This window comes from Camelus ferus, chromosome 6, assembly GCF_009834535.1.
Source record: "Camelus ferus isolate YT-003-E chromosome 6, BCGSAC_Cfer_1.0, whole genome shotgun sequence".
In the NCBI taxonomy this organism is placed as follows: domain Eukaryota; kingdom Metazoa; phylum Chordata; class Mammalia; order Artiodactyla; family Camelidae; genus Camelus; species Camelus ferus.
In genome coordinates, this window is record NC_045701.1 from 29965666 (window position 1) to 29981220 (window position 15555).

Genomic DNA, 15555 nt, shown 5'->3' on the forward strand with positions numbered 1-15555 from the left:
TCAAAATCTATCACTAGGAAGTTGATTAAATCTATAGAAAACAATACAGCCACTGAATTGACAAAGCAGAGCTGTATTTTTGACATGGAAAAAAGACTAAAATATATTAGGTTAAAAAAAAGCTTGCACAAGTGCCCATCAATAGATGATTGGCTTAAGAATATGTGAGATAGATAGATAGATAGATAGATAGATAGACAGACAGACACACACACATATATATACACAATGGAATGTTACTCAGCCACAAAAAAGAATGAAATATTGTCATCTGCAGCAATGTGAATGGACCTAGAGAATATTATGCTTAGTGAGATAAGTCAGACAGAGAAAGACAAGCATAATGATATCATTTATATGTGGAATCTAAAAAGTAACACAAATGAATCTATATACAAAACAGAAACAGACTCACAGACACAGAAAACAAACTTATGGTTACCAAAGGGGAGAGAGAAAAGACAAATTAGAAGTATGGGATTAACACATACAAATTACTATAGATAAAATAAATAAGCAACAAGAATTTAGTATACAGCACAGGGAATTATACCAAATGTTTTGTAATAACCTATAATGAAATATAATCTGCAAAAAAAAAAAAAATCACTGTGCTGTACACTTGAAACATTCTAAAGAAGAGAGGAGTGCAATTCTCCAAAGAGTTAAAATTTGTTTACTCTGAGAAGCTGAATTTTTTGGTCTGTTACTACATTTTTCATGTTCTAGTTATTTTTAAAGTATTTTTACCTTGGAAATAAATTGTATTTTGATAAAGTAAGTTTTGATTAATACTTTAATAATTTGTATATTTAAATAATTAATTTAATAAAAATTAATAGACTGAAGTAACAACACATAAGCTACTTAGATTATTTGAAGTGTTCTACTGAATAACTATGTTAAAAATATCCTTGCATTTGGAGAAGGCTTATTGAAAATATTTTACATGTCTTGTGTAAAACCAAAATGAAAGAAAATAAAATATCTCGTGTTCAGAAAGAATTGATCTTTTGCAACATTTTTTAAAGTGATGTTATGTTTGTTTCTCTATTTTTTTGATAAATGACCTTTCCAAGCTTATTAAGATTCTGAGTTTCCTGGCGGTGGGTAGATGGGATCACAGTCATCTGTGATATGTGAACAACATAAGAATGAACCTTTTTAAGTAGCTGAACCATATATTTTGAAACAAACTGTTAATTTAAATGAGAGACTTGTGGCAAAATGATTTTAAACACTGTATTTGTTTAGTGTAGCAGAGATTCAAATGACAAATGAGAGGAGTTTAAAATACAAGCATAAAGTCAAGTCAATTCAAGAACATTCTAAGCTAACGATTAATTCTGTACTCTCCAGAAAAAATTTTACTATGATCTCTCCTTTGGGTTTCTATGCTGAGACTTGTAATTCCCTGATAAGTTATGAGAGAAAACTATTCTGATGTGAACAGCTCAGAGTGCAAAATGGACATTCACAGCTCTAGAGAATCTGAGAACTATGTCAAGTGCCTTCTACTTGGGGAGAGATCTCAAAAAATAATAATTCTACTCCTAATTCTTGGCTAAAAAATTAATTCAGACTAAACCCTGTACTATTAGAAATAATTAACAATGGGTGGGGAAAAAGAATACAAATAATCACTTTTCTGCTTTTCACAGAGGGTAGTGCTTCTGAGTTTCCAAAATTTCATAATAAAGAGAAGTTTTTTTACCGTAATCCACTGATAAAGAAAATCCAAGTAATGTAAAGATTCTATTGTTATGAACCCAACTTAATTGAAATCTGGGATCACTAGGATTGTTGGTTGGTGGCTTTTAAGTAAGAACTACGAGTTAATGCAAGGGTTATTCCAAACTAACTGCCAAATAGCCAACATATGTACCTTGAACAGGTTTCCCACAAATGTTTCCAGAAACAAAACATATAATGGTGTTTTCTGTCTTCCCTGCAGCCCTGGGATTCATGAACAATTCAGCAGCGAGCACTGTGACTGAGTTTGTCCTCCTAGGCTTCCCTGGTTGTCAGGAGTTGCAATGTTTCCTCTTTTCACTGTTCTTTGGGGTCTATGTATTTACCATGATGGGCAATGGAACCATTGTTTGTGCTGTGAGGTGGGACCAACAGCTCCACACCCCAATGTATATTCTCCTAGGGAATTTTGCTTTCCTTGAAACCTGTTACATTACCTCCACTGTGCCTAGTATGCTAATTAATTTCCTCTCAGAGACAAAAACCATCTCTTTTGTTGGCTGTTTCCTCCAGTTATATTTTTTTACTTCCCTTGGTACAACTGAGGCATATTTCCTCTGCATCATGGCATATGATCGGTACCTTGCTGTCTGCCGCCCACTGCGCTACCCAACCATCATGACCCAACGGCTCTGCTCTATCTTGATGTCTCTTTGCTGGGTGTTTGGGTTCCTTAGTTACTCTGTCTCCACCGTGCAGCTCTCTCAATTGCCCTTCTGTGGGCCCAACACCATCGATCACTTTCTGTGTGATATGGACCCACTAATGGCTCTGTCCTGTGCCCCAGCTCCTGTCACTGAGACTGTCTTCTATGTCCTGAGCTCCCTCATTATCATCCTAACTCTTCTGTATATCCTCGGCTCCTATACCGCTTTACTGATAACTGTGTTAAAAGTCCCTTCAGCAGCTGGCCGGCAGAAGGCCTTTTCCACATGCGGATCACATCTGACAGTGGTGTGCTTATTCTTTGGGGCTCTTTTGGCAATGTATGTGAGCCCTACAGCTGATAACCCACCTGAAATTCAGAAGATCATGACTTTGTTCTACTCTGTGGTGACTCCCTTCTTAAACCCCCTGATTTACAGCTTACGAAACAAGGAGATGAAGGCTGCACTGAAGAAAGTCCTAAGAATACAATGAACATAAACTAACCTACATGAGAACAAACAAACCACTGTCCAGGCATAAAAGATTAATTAAGAAATGCTTCATTTACTGCTGCTAATTCTCCAGTGCACACTTAAAAGAAGATATTTTCCAGTGGGGTCCATCAGTGTTTTATTCTTCAAGTAATCTGGCAGAGCTAAACCATAGCTGATTCACATTCCATTCAAAGTGTAACAATAATATTTTCAACCTGGGTAACTTCTTAGATAGTACTATGAGGACATTATATTTGTGCTATTTCACACAGTTTTAGATTTGATTATTGTGTGATGGAGGTGAAGCTCAAACAAGAACAGTTATCCCAGATGAATCATCATTGGTGTACTAAAGGCATTTCTTAAGACAGTCCAGTATTTTTAAAAGTGAAGAAGTAATTTAATTTAAATGCCTAGAAAAACTTTCTTATCCCCTTGGCTCTTCATGGTTGAGAATCTTCCAGGTTAGGGACAGACTGATAGTTGTATGCTTATATAAGTGATGTTTCAACATCAGATACAATAGTAATTTTTTCATTCAACAAAAATTTATTGAGCATCTACTTTATTTAAGCACTGTTGTAGGCATTTAAGATACTCTATGACCAAAATAGTCAAAAAACACTGTGTAGAGTTTACTTTCTAGTAAGAGACAAACAACAAAAAATGATAAAATATACAGCATGCTGGAGAGTGATAAGCAATATAAAGAAAGGGGAAGGAGGACAGGAAGCATAGGAGAAAGGGCTGAAATTTTAAATAGGATGATCAGGGAAGGCCACACTGAGAAGGTAACATTTAAGAAAAGCTTGAAGGAGATGAGGGAATGAGCATGTAAACAGCTGAGGGAAGAGCATTCCAGGCAGAGGGAAGCAAGTTCTCTATAAGATCCTAAGGCAAGACTTTGTTCCGGTAACAGCAAAGAGTTTGACTTGGTTGGAATAGAGAGATTAAGGGGGAAAATATTGGACATGAAGTCAGAGAGAGTATACAGAGGGCCAAATGGTGCAGGGCTTTGTAAGCCATAGTAAGAACTTTTAATTCTATATGAGATGGGAAGCCTTCTTGAGCAAAGGAGTAACATAATCCCACTTACATTTTAAAAGGGTCATCCCCATAGTTATTTCATTGACAATAGTCTAAACAGAGGTATGGGCATTTAAAAACTCTTATTCTACTTGTCAAATAAAATTTTTTACTTCTTTTTAAAGGAATAAGTATCTGTAACCAGTTCTTGGGGATAAATATTTGCGGAGGGGGAAAAGTCAGGGTACTGGTTTGCCCAAAAGGAATGGAAAGTCCTCCTACACTAAGAAAGGAAATTCTAATTCTGGGGTAGTGTTTTCATGACAGTCTTGAGAGATAATGGAGTTAGGAATCTACTCTTGAGGCTCTTGAATCACACTTAGTCATATTATTATTATACACACATTTACAAATTATTTTTGTATCTATTATTTCATTCTCATATCAGCCTTACTCTGGGGAACACAAGGAAGGTGAGTATGTAGCTAATATTTGAAGAAATGAACTCACCAAGCTCTTACAGCTAATAAGTAAAACCACTCAGGCTAGATTTTCTGGGTCCTAGTTTTCTATTTCCTCACCACCTTCTCTTTAGGTTCAATTCTGTTCCCACCCAGTGCCCCCTTTTTAATCCCGGGTCACTCCCTTTCACATGATGCCTGAATAATCTTCTCCATCATTTCTCTGTCTATCCTAGGTCTCTTTCAAAAGCCTCCCAGACACTAAATCTAATCTTGCTTTTCTAGGTACAACATCACCCAAAGCTCAGCTTCAAGTGCCTATTATCCCTACAAATATCATTCTTAACCCTCTCTCCAAATCATGCTCAGCTAACTCCTGATCCTACTGAAATCCCTGCCAAACTCAGAAGCTAGTTCAGACATACCCATACTTAACCCAGACTTTAATGATCTGCACAGTGGCTGTCAAACTTCAGTATGCAACAGAAACACATGGAAGTTTGTTAAAAACAGATTTCTGGGCCCCACACTGAGAGTTTCTGACTCACTAGGTTGGGGGGGGGGGCTAAGAACTTGCATTTTAACAAGTTCTCAAGTGATGTTAATACTGCTGATACAAGGACTACATTTTTTAGAAGCTGCTCTGTCCTTATATAGCCTCACCCCTAAACTCAGTAGTGTTCTCTACTTGAGCTCTTGCTATGATGGAATTCATCTCCCACTCAGGTTCTCTGTCTCATCTTATTTGTTCTCCTTCTCCTAATATCAATGAAAGAATTCATACTTCCCACCCCTCAGCCATTTATAGTGCTAAACTTTGATTTTCCGTAATATTGCATCATGTCAGTCAACATTACAAATCCACTTTTACAGAAAACTCAATTTTTTCAAACAAATGTGTTATACTTTTTTATACATTTTATACAAACAAGTTATACTTAAAAATTTAAAAAGAGATTCTTTATCTTATGTTGAATGTAACAAAATTATAAACTATGTATAGACAAAGAATTTTTTTTAATTTAAGTCCTTATAGGTTAGGCTCCAAGAATGAAGCACATGTACTTTTTGGAGAAAAGATCTCACACACACACACACCCCTTACATGCACACACATATTCTTTCTCTTTCTCTCCTTTTTTCTCTCCTCTCCCATTAACCTGTCCCACTCTCCATCTCCCTTCCCCAATTCAGATCAGTTCTTTAGAGGAAGGATATCACCACAAAGAAGAAAACTTTCGTAGATACTCCTGGATATTTATCCAAACCTCTGTCTCACTAGTTAAACCACTGGGGGAAATAGAAATAAATACAGAGGGATTTGATGCATGCACAGAGATACACGCACAGGGAACTAGGTACCTCCTAATAGAGCACACTGGGGAACTATGGATCCCACTCAGGAGAGACTTGTAAACTCTTAATAATCACTGACATGAAAAATAAATTTCATTTGGTTCAGAATACTGAAGGACGCAAGTCTCTGGAGCCACAAACGCTTCTCTCCATCCATGAATGAGCTTTTACTTTGGGTACTGAGGACAGTTCTGTGGTTAGAGCTGCTCTCACATCCTCCTCCTGGAGACAGAAACATCATCAGGTATGCAAGGAAAGTCTGCCTGCATCAGTGCATCACTGCCCCTGTACACCCACTGCTGTCCGATACTAAGAGTGTGCTGTTCTTCTCTAAATCTGTTAACTCTTTGTTCCTTGGTTCTTTGTAGGAACAATGTGTTATGGCCTGCAGTTCTCTTCTCCCACACACTCCTGAGGAGTGTCGGGTGAAATGTTCACATTAAGGGCTCACTCTGCTATCCCAGAATTCCCACTACACAACTCACTTAGGGAAAATAGAGCTCAAATGTCTTGGATATTTTGGAGGAAGCATTAAATCTCCCTCAGTTAACATACAGCCTGAGTCTTGTACCACTTTGTTTCTAACATTGGTCAGTGAAGGTCTGGTTGACAAATGTCCTTCGGTAAGAGCAGTTAAAGCAGGTTGTCTGTATTTTTCCAAAGTTGTTGGCGAGTGAAAAATGGCAAGTAGAAACTGAGAAAGAAGTAGGGCAGCAGACTTTCTTGTCCTTTGGTTAATCTACAAATTAACCTTAAAATATAAATATTTAAAGAAAGAAGAACCCTTGCAATTGTAATGTTTAAAGTGCTCTTCCCTGAGCAAGTGGTTAAATCCTAAGCAAGTGGGTATAGAGGGGGGTCTGGCTTCCTTACAAATTCATACAGAGACACCTGCCCAGGTTCCGTGTTCCTCTTCTTCTCTCCAACTGCTCATTTGTTGTATCATTTGAGGTGAACAGAAAGATGAAAGAGGTGGATTTAAATTCATCATTTGAGTATATAATAGATATACTTGGAAGTGGAGGCAGTAGAAATGGATGCAGAGATTTCAAATTATCTGTAAAGTTCATGTATCCATTTTTCACTGACCCTGTATTCCATAGATAACTAAAATTTCACTGCAGCACAAATGTCAAAAGGTCTTGGACATTATGAAGTAAAATGACCAGGTGGGAGTTAAGACTCATGAGATCTAGTTTCAGATCAAAAACCATGAATTAGAATTATATTTCTCTTCTTGCTGCCAACAACTTTCTGGCATGTGAGTACAATAAATCAATCCATGTCTCATAGCGCATGCCTCTGCCTACTGTCTTGAAAGGCCAAAATATCTCATTGTCAAATAAAGTTTGCTATCATGCTAGTACCTTCACTACATGGATTTATCTAAATTATTCCTAACTGGAATAATTATCTTTTTCAGGCCCACAACATATAGTTGGGCATGCTGTAAAACATACAGTTGAAGGAAGCCCCAGTCACATACAGAAATGACTATACAGATGTAAGTGGCAGTCTTGATTTCTTCTATAAACCATAAAGTTCAAAAAGGGGGGAATTTTATTTTACCTGTTTATCATTGTACCCCAGAACTTAGCATACTGCTAGAAATATAATAAATGGTGAATAAACATTTGTTAAATGCCTAAATGAATAAGGAAATCAATAATGTGCTACAATTTAAATTCAACATTCAACTTTTTTTTATTACAAGCCCAGCAATTATATTTTCCAGCAAAAAAATGATAGCATGTGATCTGGTGAATATATGTATAGCTATGGAAAGTACATTTGAAATTAAAACTCTAGAAATTCTGATACATATGGTCATTATAGTTAGATTCCATTGAACTAAATCATTTGGACAAAATTTAAATTTTCATAAAAATCATGGTTATTAGAGGCAGTCCTTCTCATTCTAAAAATATTGTTAATCAATACCAATATACACCATGGCAATAAAACATTTATCCTCTGGGTTTGCTCCAGGTTTGATCAAACACTGAGAGGCATGCCTCTTGTACTCTGAAGACTGTATAAACTGCAAAAGGATGAAATTCTGTAAGTATCTTAACAATGACATTAATAAAAACTAGTCAATTATCCTACTTTTATAGTTAACATTTTACTAAACTTAAAATATTGATGGTGGCTTACCCAGTCAAATATCTTGAACTTTAACCAGGGAACACAGAAATAAGCCTGGACCAATAGTTTTAGGAAGGTTGTTAGCAAAATATCCAAGTTTATAGTCCTGTCTCAACTCCTAAATCAGCTAATATGAGAAAGATCTTTCTGGTATCAGTACACCCTAAGGCAAACTCTCTACTCATTATTTAATTTAGGTAAAAGCAAGATGGTGAATGGACAAGTTATGGTGTTTAGGACTTAATTCCACACAAAAATGAAGACATATGGTTTTATAGACTAGAAAAATTGACATACCTAGATGCACCTTACCTCAAGAGTCCAGCCATGTGAAACAGTGACGCTTAGGGGAAAACAACCCAGGAAAATGGTGGCCTCAAAAAGAAATCATGTATAGGGGACATAATATCTGCCATCAGTTAAGCCCCCATCATCATTATAATGCAAGAAGAATTAGACTTATCCTATATAGCTTCAACTAATGAGAGTCCCAGGATCAATGTGTAGAAGTAATAAAGGAAATAGATTTTCCTCAACATAAGGAAGTGCTCTGAGAGAACCAGAGCTCCTCAAGAGGGGGATGGGCTGAATTGTTCAGCAAATTCAGATGTCACATAGAATGTGACCTAGAGAAAGCTGGATAGATGATTTTGAGGCCATTTTACAGAATCCTGAGGGTTCTGTAGCACCTCCCTGAAAGCAGCAAAAGCAAGCGTGCTCAACACCCCCATCTCACATTTCCACTCTTATCTGCCTTTTAATTGAACTTCTACAGCTATTTTCTTCAGATTTATACTCAATTTTATTTCAAAGTAAAAAAAGTGTATGAAGTTTATACTTGTATGTAAGATATCCAGGTGGTAATGATTTAAACATGAAAGATGAAACATTACTGAGACTCAGGGTTATATGAATATTTGAAATGAAATGGAGTTTGTTTCAAACCAATCTCCAAGTGGGCCAGTGTATCTAGGAGTTACTGGCTTTGCATATTCAAGTAAACCCCTTAAATGTCTCTGAAATTCAGTTTTCTTATCTGTAAAAATAAGGATAAAGCACCCCTCCCTACAGCTCAAAGGGTCATTAGGAAGACAGACCAAATGAGATAATGTATATATAAATATTTTGTACATTTTCCAGTCATTTGTTAGCAAAACCTACAAATGTTCATTATTATTCACTGCATTGATACTTCTGTTTCTCTAACAGCTTTGGGATTCCAGAACACAACAATGCACTTTGTGACTGAGTTTGTCCTCCTGGGCTTCCCTGGTCAAAGGGAGATGCAGACCTTCTTCTTCTTTTTAATCCTGGTGGTCTATCTCCTGACGCTACTAGGGAACGGGGCTATTGTCTGTGCAGTGAAATGGGACAGGCAGCTTCACACACCCATGTACATCTTCTTGGGAAACTTTGCCTTTCTAGAGATCTGGTACATTTCCTCCACTGTCCCAAATATGCTGGTCAACATCCTCTCTGATACCAAGACCATCGCCTTCACTGGCTGCTTCCTCCAATTCTATTTCTTCTTTTCACTTGGTACAACAGAGTGTTTCTTCTTATCAGTTATGGCCTATGATCGGTACCTAGCCATCTGTCACCCACTACATTACCCCTCCATTATGACTGGGAAGTTCTGTGTGATCCTGATCTGTGTTTGCTGGGTTAGTGGATTTCTCTGCTATCCAGTCCCTGTTGTCCTTATCTCTCAACTTCCTTTCTGTGGACCCAACATCATTGACCACTTCGTGTGTGACCCAGGCCCACTGTTCGCACTGGCCTGCATCCCTGCTCCTTCCACTGAGCTTATCTGTTACACCTTCAACTCAATGATTATCTTTGGGCCCTTCCTTTCCATTTTGGGATCTTATACGCTGGTACTCAGAGCTGTGGTTCGTTTTCCCTCTCGTGCTGGTAGAACTAAAGCTTTCTCCACATGTGGGTCCCACCTAATGGTGGTGTTTCTATTCTATGGAACCCTCATGGTGATGTATGTGAGCCCAACATCAGGGAACCCAGCAGGAATGCAGAAAATCATCACTTTGATATATTCAGCAGTGACTCCACTCTTAAATCCCTTTATCTATAGTCTCCGAAACAAAGACATGAAAGATGCCCTAAAAAAAGTCCTGAGGTTAAGAATTAATCAAAACTGAGACATCTTTGAAAGAGAAGCAGAATTTGTCATTTATGACCTTAACTGCTTAAAACAATAGAGAATTGCTTCAAGAAGCCGTGTCCTGGCTCACACTTAAGTAGAGGGAGAGACTTATTTTTCATAGTTCCTCTGCTGTTCAAGTTCAGCTCATCAATAATAAATGCTCAATGAAACATTTTCAACATGACGACTTCACTGAGTAATTATATGGTGTCGTTATATATATTTGCGTGTGACGAATCTTTGCTGGTTTAATCCTGTCTCATGAAGGAATCAAAAGCATGTGTACCTGGAGCCTTTCAAGAAAAGGTGTGATCCTCTAAATTCAAAAAATAAATATTCCTAAAGACAGTGGGTCAAGGGGCCACCAAACACACAAACACACACACACACACACACACACACATAGTAACTGACATTTTTCCATTGTTTTGAGACTGTCTTTCATACCAAAAACAGAGTATGCTTCACACCTCTATCACTTACAGATAAAGTATAAACTCTTCTTCCTGCCATTCAAAGCACTCGCTCAATAGACTGCTCCGTTCAGTTCCCTCCCTTACTGATACTCTTTGGCCCTGTACTTCACAATGATCAATCTCCTTATTTTACCTTCAATACCTTTTCTCCCAATTGTGCATCCTTACCCATAGTGCTTCCTCCCAAATCAATTGTGACACCTCCATTACCACTTGCAATATGGAATAACAATGCCCTAAACATATTTTTATGCCTCTCAGGAGGCTGTAAGGCAAAGTCTCAGGTAGAAAAGTAGTCAGAGAAAATGATACCAAGAGCAAATTCCATTTTGGTGCCCAAACCCTATGCTGAGACAGGAAAATCATCAGATAAGAGATCAATCAACTTAAAAGGAGAGTACACCCCTTTAGCTATGGCCACACTAGGAATGAATGAACTTAAGTGTGCCAGAAAGATGGTTCTGCTGGTGCTAGGTGATGAGATACTCTAGTACAGTGTTTTCTCAAACCTTTCTACCACCAAGCCATATTTGGGAACAGTGGTCAGAAAACATGGGGCATTTGGAGATAATATTTCTTTAAAATCCAAAGTTTCATCTTAAAAATCATACTTTCTTTAGAACACTCCCTCACACTATACACAAACAAAAACGCAAAATGGGTTAAAGACTTAATTATAAGATAGGACACCATAAACCTCCTAGGAGAGAAAATAGGCAAAACATTCTCTGACATAAATCGTAGCAATGTTTTCCTAGGTCAGTCTCCCAAGGCAATAGAAATAAAAGCAAAAATAAACAAATGGGACCTAATCAAGCTTATAAGCTTTTGTACAGCAAAGGAAACGATAAACAAAACAAAAAGACAACCTATGGACTGGGAAAAAATATTTGCAAACAATGCAACTAACAAGGGCTTAATTTCCAAAATATACAAAAAGTTCATACAACTCAATAACAACAACAACAACAAAAAACAAGCAACCTAATCCAAAAACGGGCAGAAGACCTAAATAGACATTTCGCCAAAGAAGACATACAGATGGCCAATAGGTACATGAAAAGATGCTGATTATCATTAATTGCCAGAGAAATGTAAATCAAAACTACAATGAGGTATCACCTCACACTGGTCAGAATGGCCATCATTAAAAAGTCCACAAACAATAAATGCTGGAGAGGATGTGGAGAAAAGGGAACCCTCCTACACTGTTGTTGGAAATGTAATTTGGTGCAGCCACTATGGAAAAACAGTATGGAGAGTCCTTGAAAAAATAAAAATAGAGTTATCATATGATCCAGCAATCCCACTCCTGGGCATATATCCAAAGAAAACTCAAATTAGAAAAGATACATGCACCCCAATGTTCACAGCAGCACTATTTACAATAGCCAAGACATGGAAGCAACTTAAATGTGCATCCACAGATGACTAAATAAAGAAGATGTGGTAATATATACAATGGAATACTACCTAGCCATAAAAAAGAATGAAATAATGCCATTTGCAACAAATTGAAAATATTATACTATGGGAAGTAAGCCAAAAGAGAAAGACAAATATCATATGATATCACTTACATGTGGGATCTGAAAAAAAATACAAATGAACTTATTTACAAAACAGAAACAGACTCACAGACACAGAAAACAAACTTATGGTTACCAAAGGAAAAAGGGAAGAGTAAGGGATGAATTAGGAGTTTGGGATTAGCAGATAGGAACTATTATATATAAAATAGATAAACAACAAGGTCTCACTATATACACAGGGAACTATATACAATATCCAAAAATGAAAAAGAATATACATATATGTATAATTAAATCACTATGCTATACACCAGAAACTAACACAACATTGTAAATTAACTATGCTTCAATTTAAAAAAATTTTTTATAAAAAATCCACTTTCTGCTCCATAGTACACATATATTTGGTGCAATACAAAATTATCTCCTCTCAGTAAAATTGTCCCTTTCTTAGAAGACATTTAATTAGGGGCTTTACGTACCCCATGGCACAAAAATCACATACCCTGTTTGAGAAACAAGCTTAAGGAGACTATAGAGTCCCTCCAGAGTCAATGTAACACATTATTTCTAATAATCCCTATGCACCAGCCTATCAGAAATCTTAATGAAACCACCAGGCAAGAAACAGGAAGGTCCCTAGGGAAAGCATGGAAAGTTACAGGATCACATGTAAGAAAGAGATACCTGAGAATTCTCAACAGTGGCTAAAATGATGCATAAATTAAGACCAGCACACAGTTACAACACACTCTGTAGGAAACAGACCAATAGAATCTAATGGCACAAGGGAAGTGAAATAAGCTATGCATGAAGCTCTCACACAGGGCTTCCACATCAAAGCCAGTGGAGACTTATGGACTCTCCCCAGGATGATCTAGGAAAGCTTCATGCTATGTAGGAGACGTCTTCTCTGCTGGGCACTGCTGCTATTACACACCACAGGTGAGCCCATTCACCTATACACTTGTACATTCAGTGTGCTCAAGAGATTATCAATGAATATTGGTTTCTCTTACAACTCAAGAACCACCCCCTCAAAAAAATTTCTCAGAGAATTTAGATCACCATGGAACTGACACTCTCCAAAATAAGTGCACAAATGGTGCCACAGTCATCCACAGGTCTTCCCCTTCAAAGGAAGTAGCTGGGCCACCAGGAATGGTATGACTTTTATAGATATTTTGAACAAAACAGTATGAAACTAGTTCCATCCACTGGGGCTAAAAGTAAGAGAAAATAGAGGTGTTTTTGGTTTTGGGGGGTTTTTTGGTCTCCTCTTTCAACTCCTCCTCTTTGTCCATCCTATTACTCATCTGCAACCTCAGGAAAAGAGGCATTAAACATTTTTTAATAGTAAAATCAAATGTATATGAGGACTAAGATTCACATAGCATTTAATGATGAATATATTAAGAACTGCTTCTTACAATTATGTTGGAAATTATCTGTGAAGTTCATTTACAATGGTTTCACTACAGTTGACTCATAGTTTTTTTGTGAGTTTTCTTAAATTTTATTTCAATTTCAAAAAGAGTGCTTGGAGCCAAGTCTTGTGCATTTTGATTTTAGGTCAAAGTCTGTGACTCTGAGACTGTGAATTCAAGTCATTGTTGCTGCTATTCCAGTAGTAAGTGGCTGCTCTCTGCATCACTGCTCTCTTGTCTTGTTGAGAAGAGAGGGCTCTTGCTTGGAAAGTGCTGACTTCTCATAGAAGGGAATCATTTTCTCAGATGCCTCACCAAAATGACCATCAAAGCAAGTTAGTTTAGCTCTTCATAATCATCCCAGTTTAAAAATTTAAAAAGAATTTGTCTTCATCTTTCAGTTTCCTTCTCTTCTTGGTTTCTTGTCCACAAGACTACAACATGCTTTGACATAACCAGCTCAATAGGAAGGTTATGTTTGCTTCTAAATGAGTAGGTTCATAGTTCATTTTATACATTACTAATTTAGTGAGCTTGTAATATCTGTATCACCATAAACATATTTATCTTATTTAATATAACCTCGCTGAACAGAATGAATTTTTTTCTATTTGATTATATTCAGTGAGTACTATAAATATTCTATAGACTCCACTTTAGCAAAATTCTTTTTTAAGTAAAATTTTCTGTTATCAGTCAAAAAAAGTTAAAAGTATCTTGTTAAAAAATGACTAGAGATTCCATTATATTAAAGCTATCACTGTGTTCTTTTCTCTGAATTGTATTTGATTCTTAAAAAGACATCTTTGGTGATCGTGTTCTAGAGGCAATAAGGACAAATTTTGCAATATGGGGAAATAATTTTTTGAAACATCTTTGATTCCCTTGTTTTCAGTTGTTTTGAAAATTGGGGGCTATTGTTTAAATAAACTAAAGTAAAATCTTCAAATAGTGAATTTTAAGGGAAACTTGTGGCAGCAGTAAGGAAAACTTCAGAAGAAAATCTCTTGGTTATTTTACTTGTCTTCTCCAATACATCTCGTATGTTATATTCATCTTTAATGACAGATATTTTAAATGTATAAGAAGCATGATAAACTACCATGTGAAATTAATAATTATGGGTTGAATAATAGTGATTTTCATTACTAAAAACAAAGGATTAGAGGGGAGGGTATAGCTCAATGGTAGAGTACATGCTTAGCATACACGAGATTGTAGGTTCAATCGCCAGTACCTCTAATTAAATAAACAAACAAATAAACAAACAAAATTACCTCCCCCCAAAAAAGAATAAAAATTTTAAAAAAAGGATTAAATACCAAATTGTAAATGAGCTGTGGTGCAAAATCAACGTCTTGAAATAGGAAATAGCAAGATATATAAATAATTTATTATTTGAATATCCTTTTTTGTCTGGTATCATGGGGAAAAAAATGATAGAAATCTCCTAATGAAAATAGCTCAAGAAAAAGAGAGGTAGAGAATGAATCTGAAGTAATGTCAAAGCTCAAATCACTTGAATCTGTAGAAAGTGTCAGATTTAAACCTGTTTTTTTCAAGTCCCCAGTAATGTTCTCCTTGCACAAACCCATTGCTTCTCTTGACTCTTTATCCTTTTGGGCATCATAACATGTTTCTTTTGGGGGGGGGTGGTATTTGGTTTATTTACTTACTTATTTTTAGAGGAGGTACTGGGGATTGAACCCAGGAACTTATGCATCCTAAGCATACACTCTACCACTTAAGCTATACCCTCCTGCCCCCAAATCCAAATCTATTTTAAAATGGTAGCATATGTGTTCTCCCATTTTGAAGTGAACAGCATGAATTACCATATATGAAGCTTTTACTGGAAAAAAAATTAGACATAAGACAAGCCATTTTTGCCTCTATTTCAAGATTTCTTTATACCAAAAGAAGATGAAGTTTAACTGATTTTGTCCACTGGCAAAGACAGTTCAAGCAGCCTAGAATCCTACATTTACGAAGAAATCAGGGCCAAATGGCTCATTCAGAAAAGCCAGGATTTATTCAAGACTTGTTTTAGAATATTCAATATATTTGCCTGCAT

At 36.6% G+C, this 15555-nt stretch overlaps 2 protein-coding genes and 1 non-coding gene across 3 annotated transcripts; 2 read left to right on the top strand and 1 right to left on the bottom strand.

Annotated features, from left to right (window-relative positions):
• The first annotated feature begins 1710 nt into the window (after positions 1-1710).
• On the top strand, positions 1711-2918 carry LOC102518707 (olfactory receptor 11H4). The gene has a single exon (XM_006191215.2). It carries the CDS (start codon positions 1906-1908, stop codon positions 2890-2892), a length of 987 nt encoding a protein of 328 aa, XP_006191277.2. The 5' UTR covers positions 1711-1905; the 3' UTR covers positions 2893-2918.
• Positions 2919-9048: 6130 nt separating this feature from the next.
• LOC102518472 (olfactory receptor 11H6) lies at positions 9049-10041 on the top strand. The gene has a single exon (XM_014564779.2). It carries the CDS (start codon positions 9049-9051, stop codon positions 10039-10041), a length of 993 nt encoding a protein of 330 aa, XP_014420265.2.
• A 5126-nt stretch (positions 10042-15167) lies between these two features.
• On the bottom strand, positions 15168-15240 carry TRNAP-AGG. Its single transcript has one exon. It is a non-coding gene; the product is annotated as a tRNA-Pro (tRNA).
• Between the last annotated feature and the right edge of the window lie 315 nt (positions 15241-15555).

Bases quoted from the DNA above. Each gene is read 5' to 3' on its own strand.
- LOC102518472 (XM_014564779.2), top strand. From the start codon at position 9,049: ATGTTCATTATTATTCACTGCATTGATACTTCTGTTTCTCTAACAGCT.
- LOC102518707 (XM_006191215.2), top strand. From the start codon at position 1,906: ATGTTTCCAGAAACAAAACATATAATGGTGTTTTCTGTCTTCCCTGCA.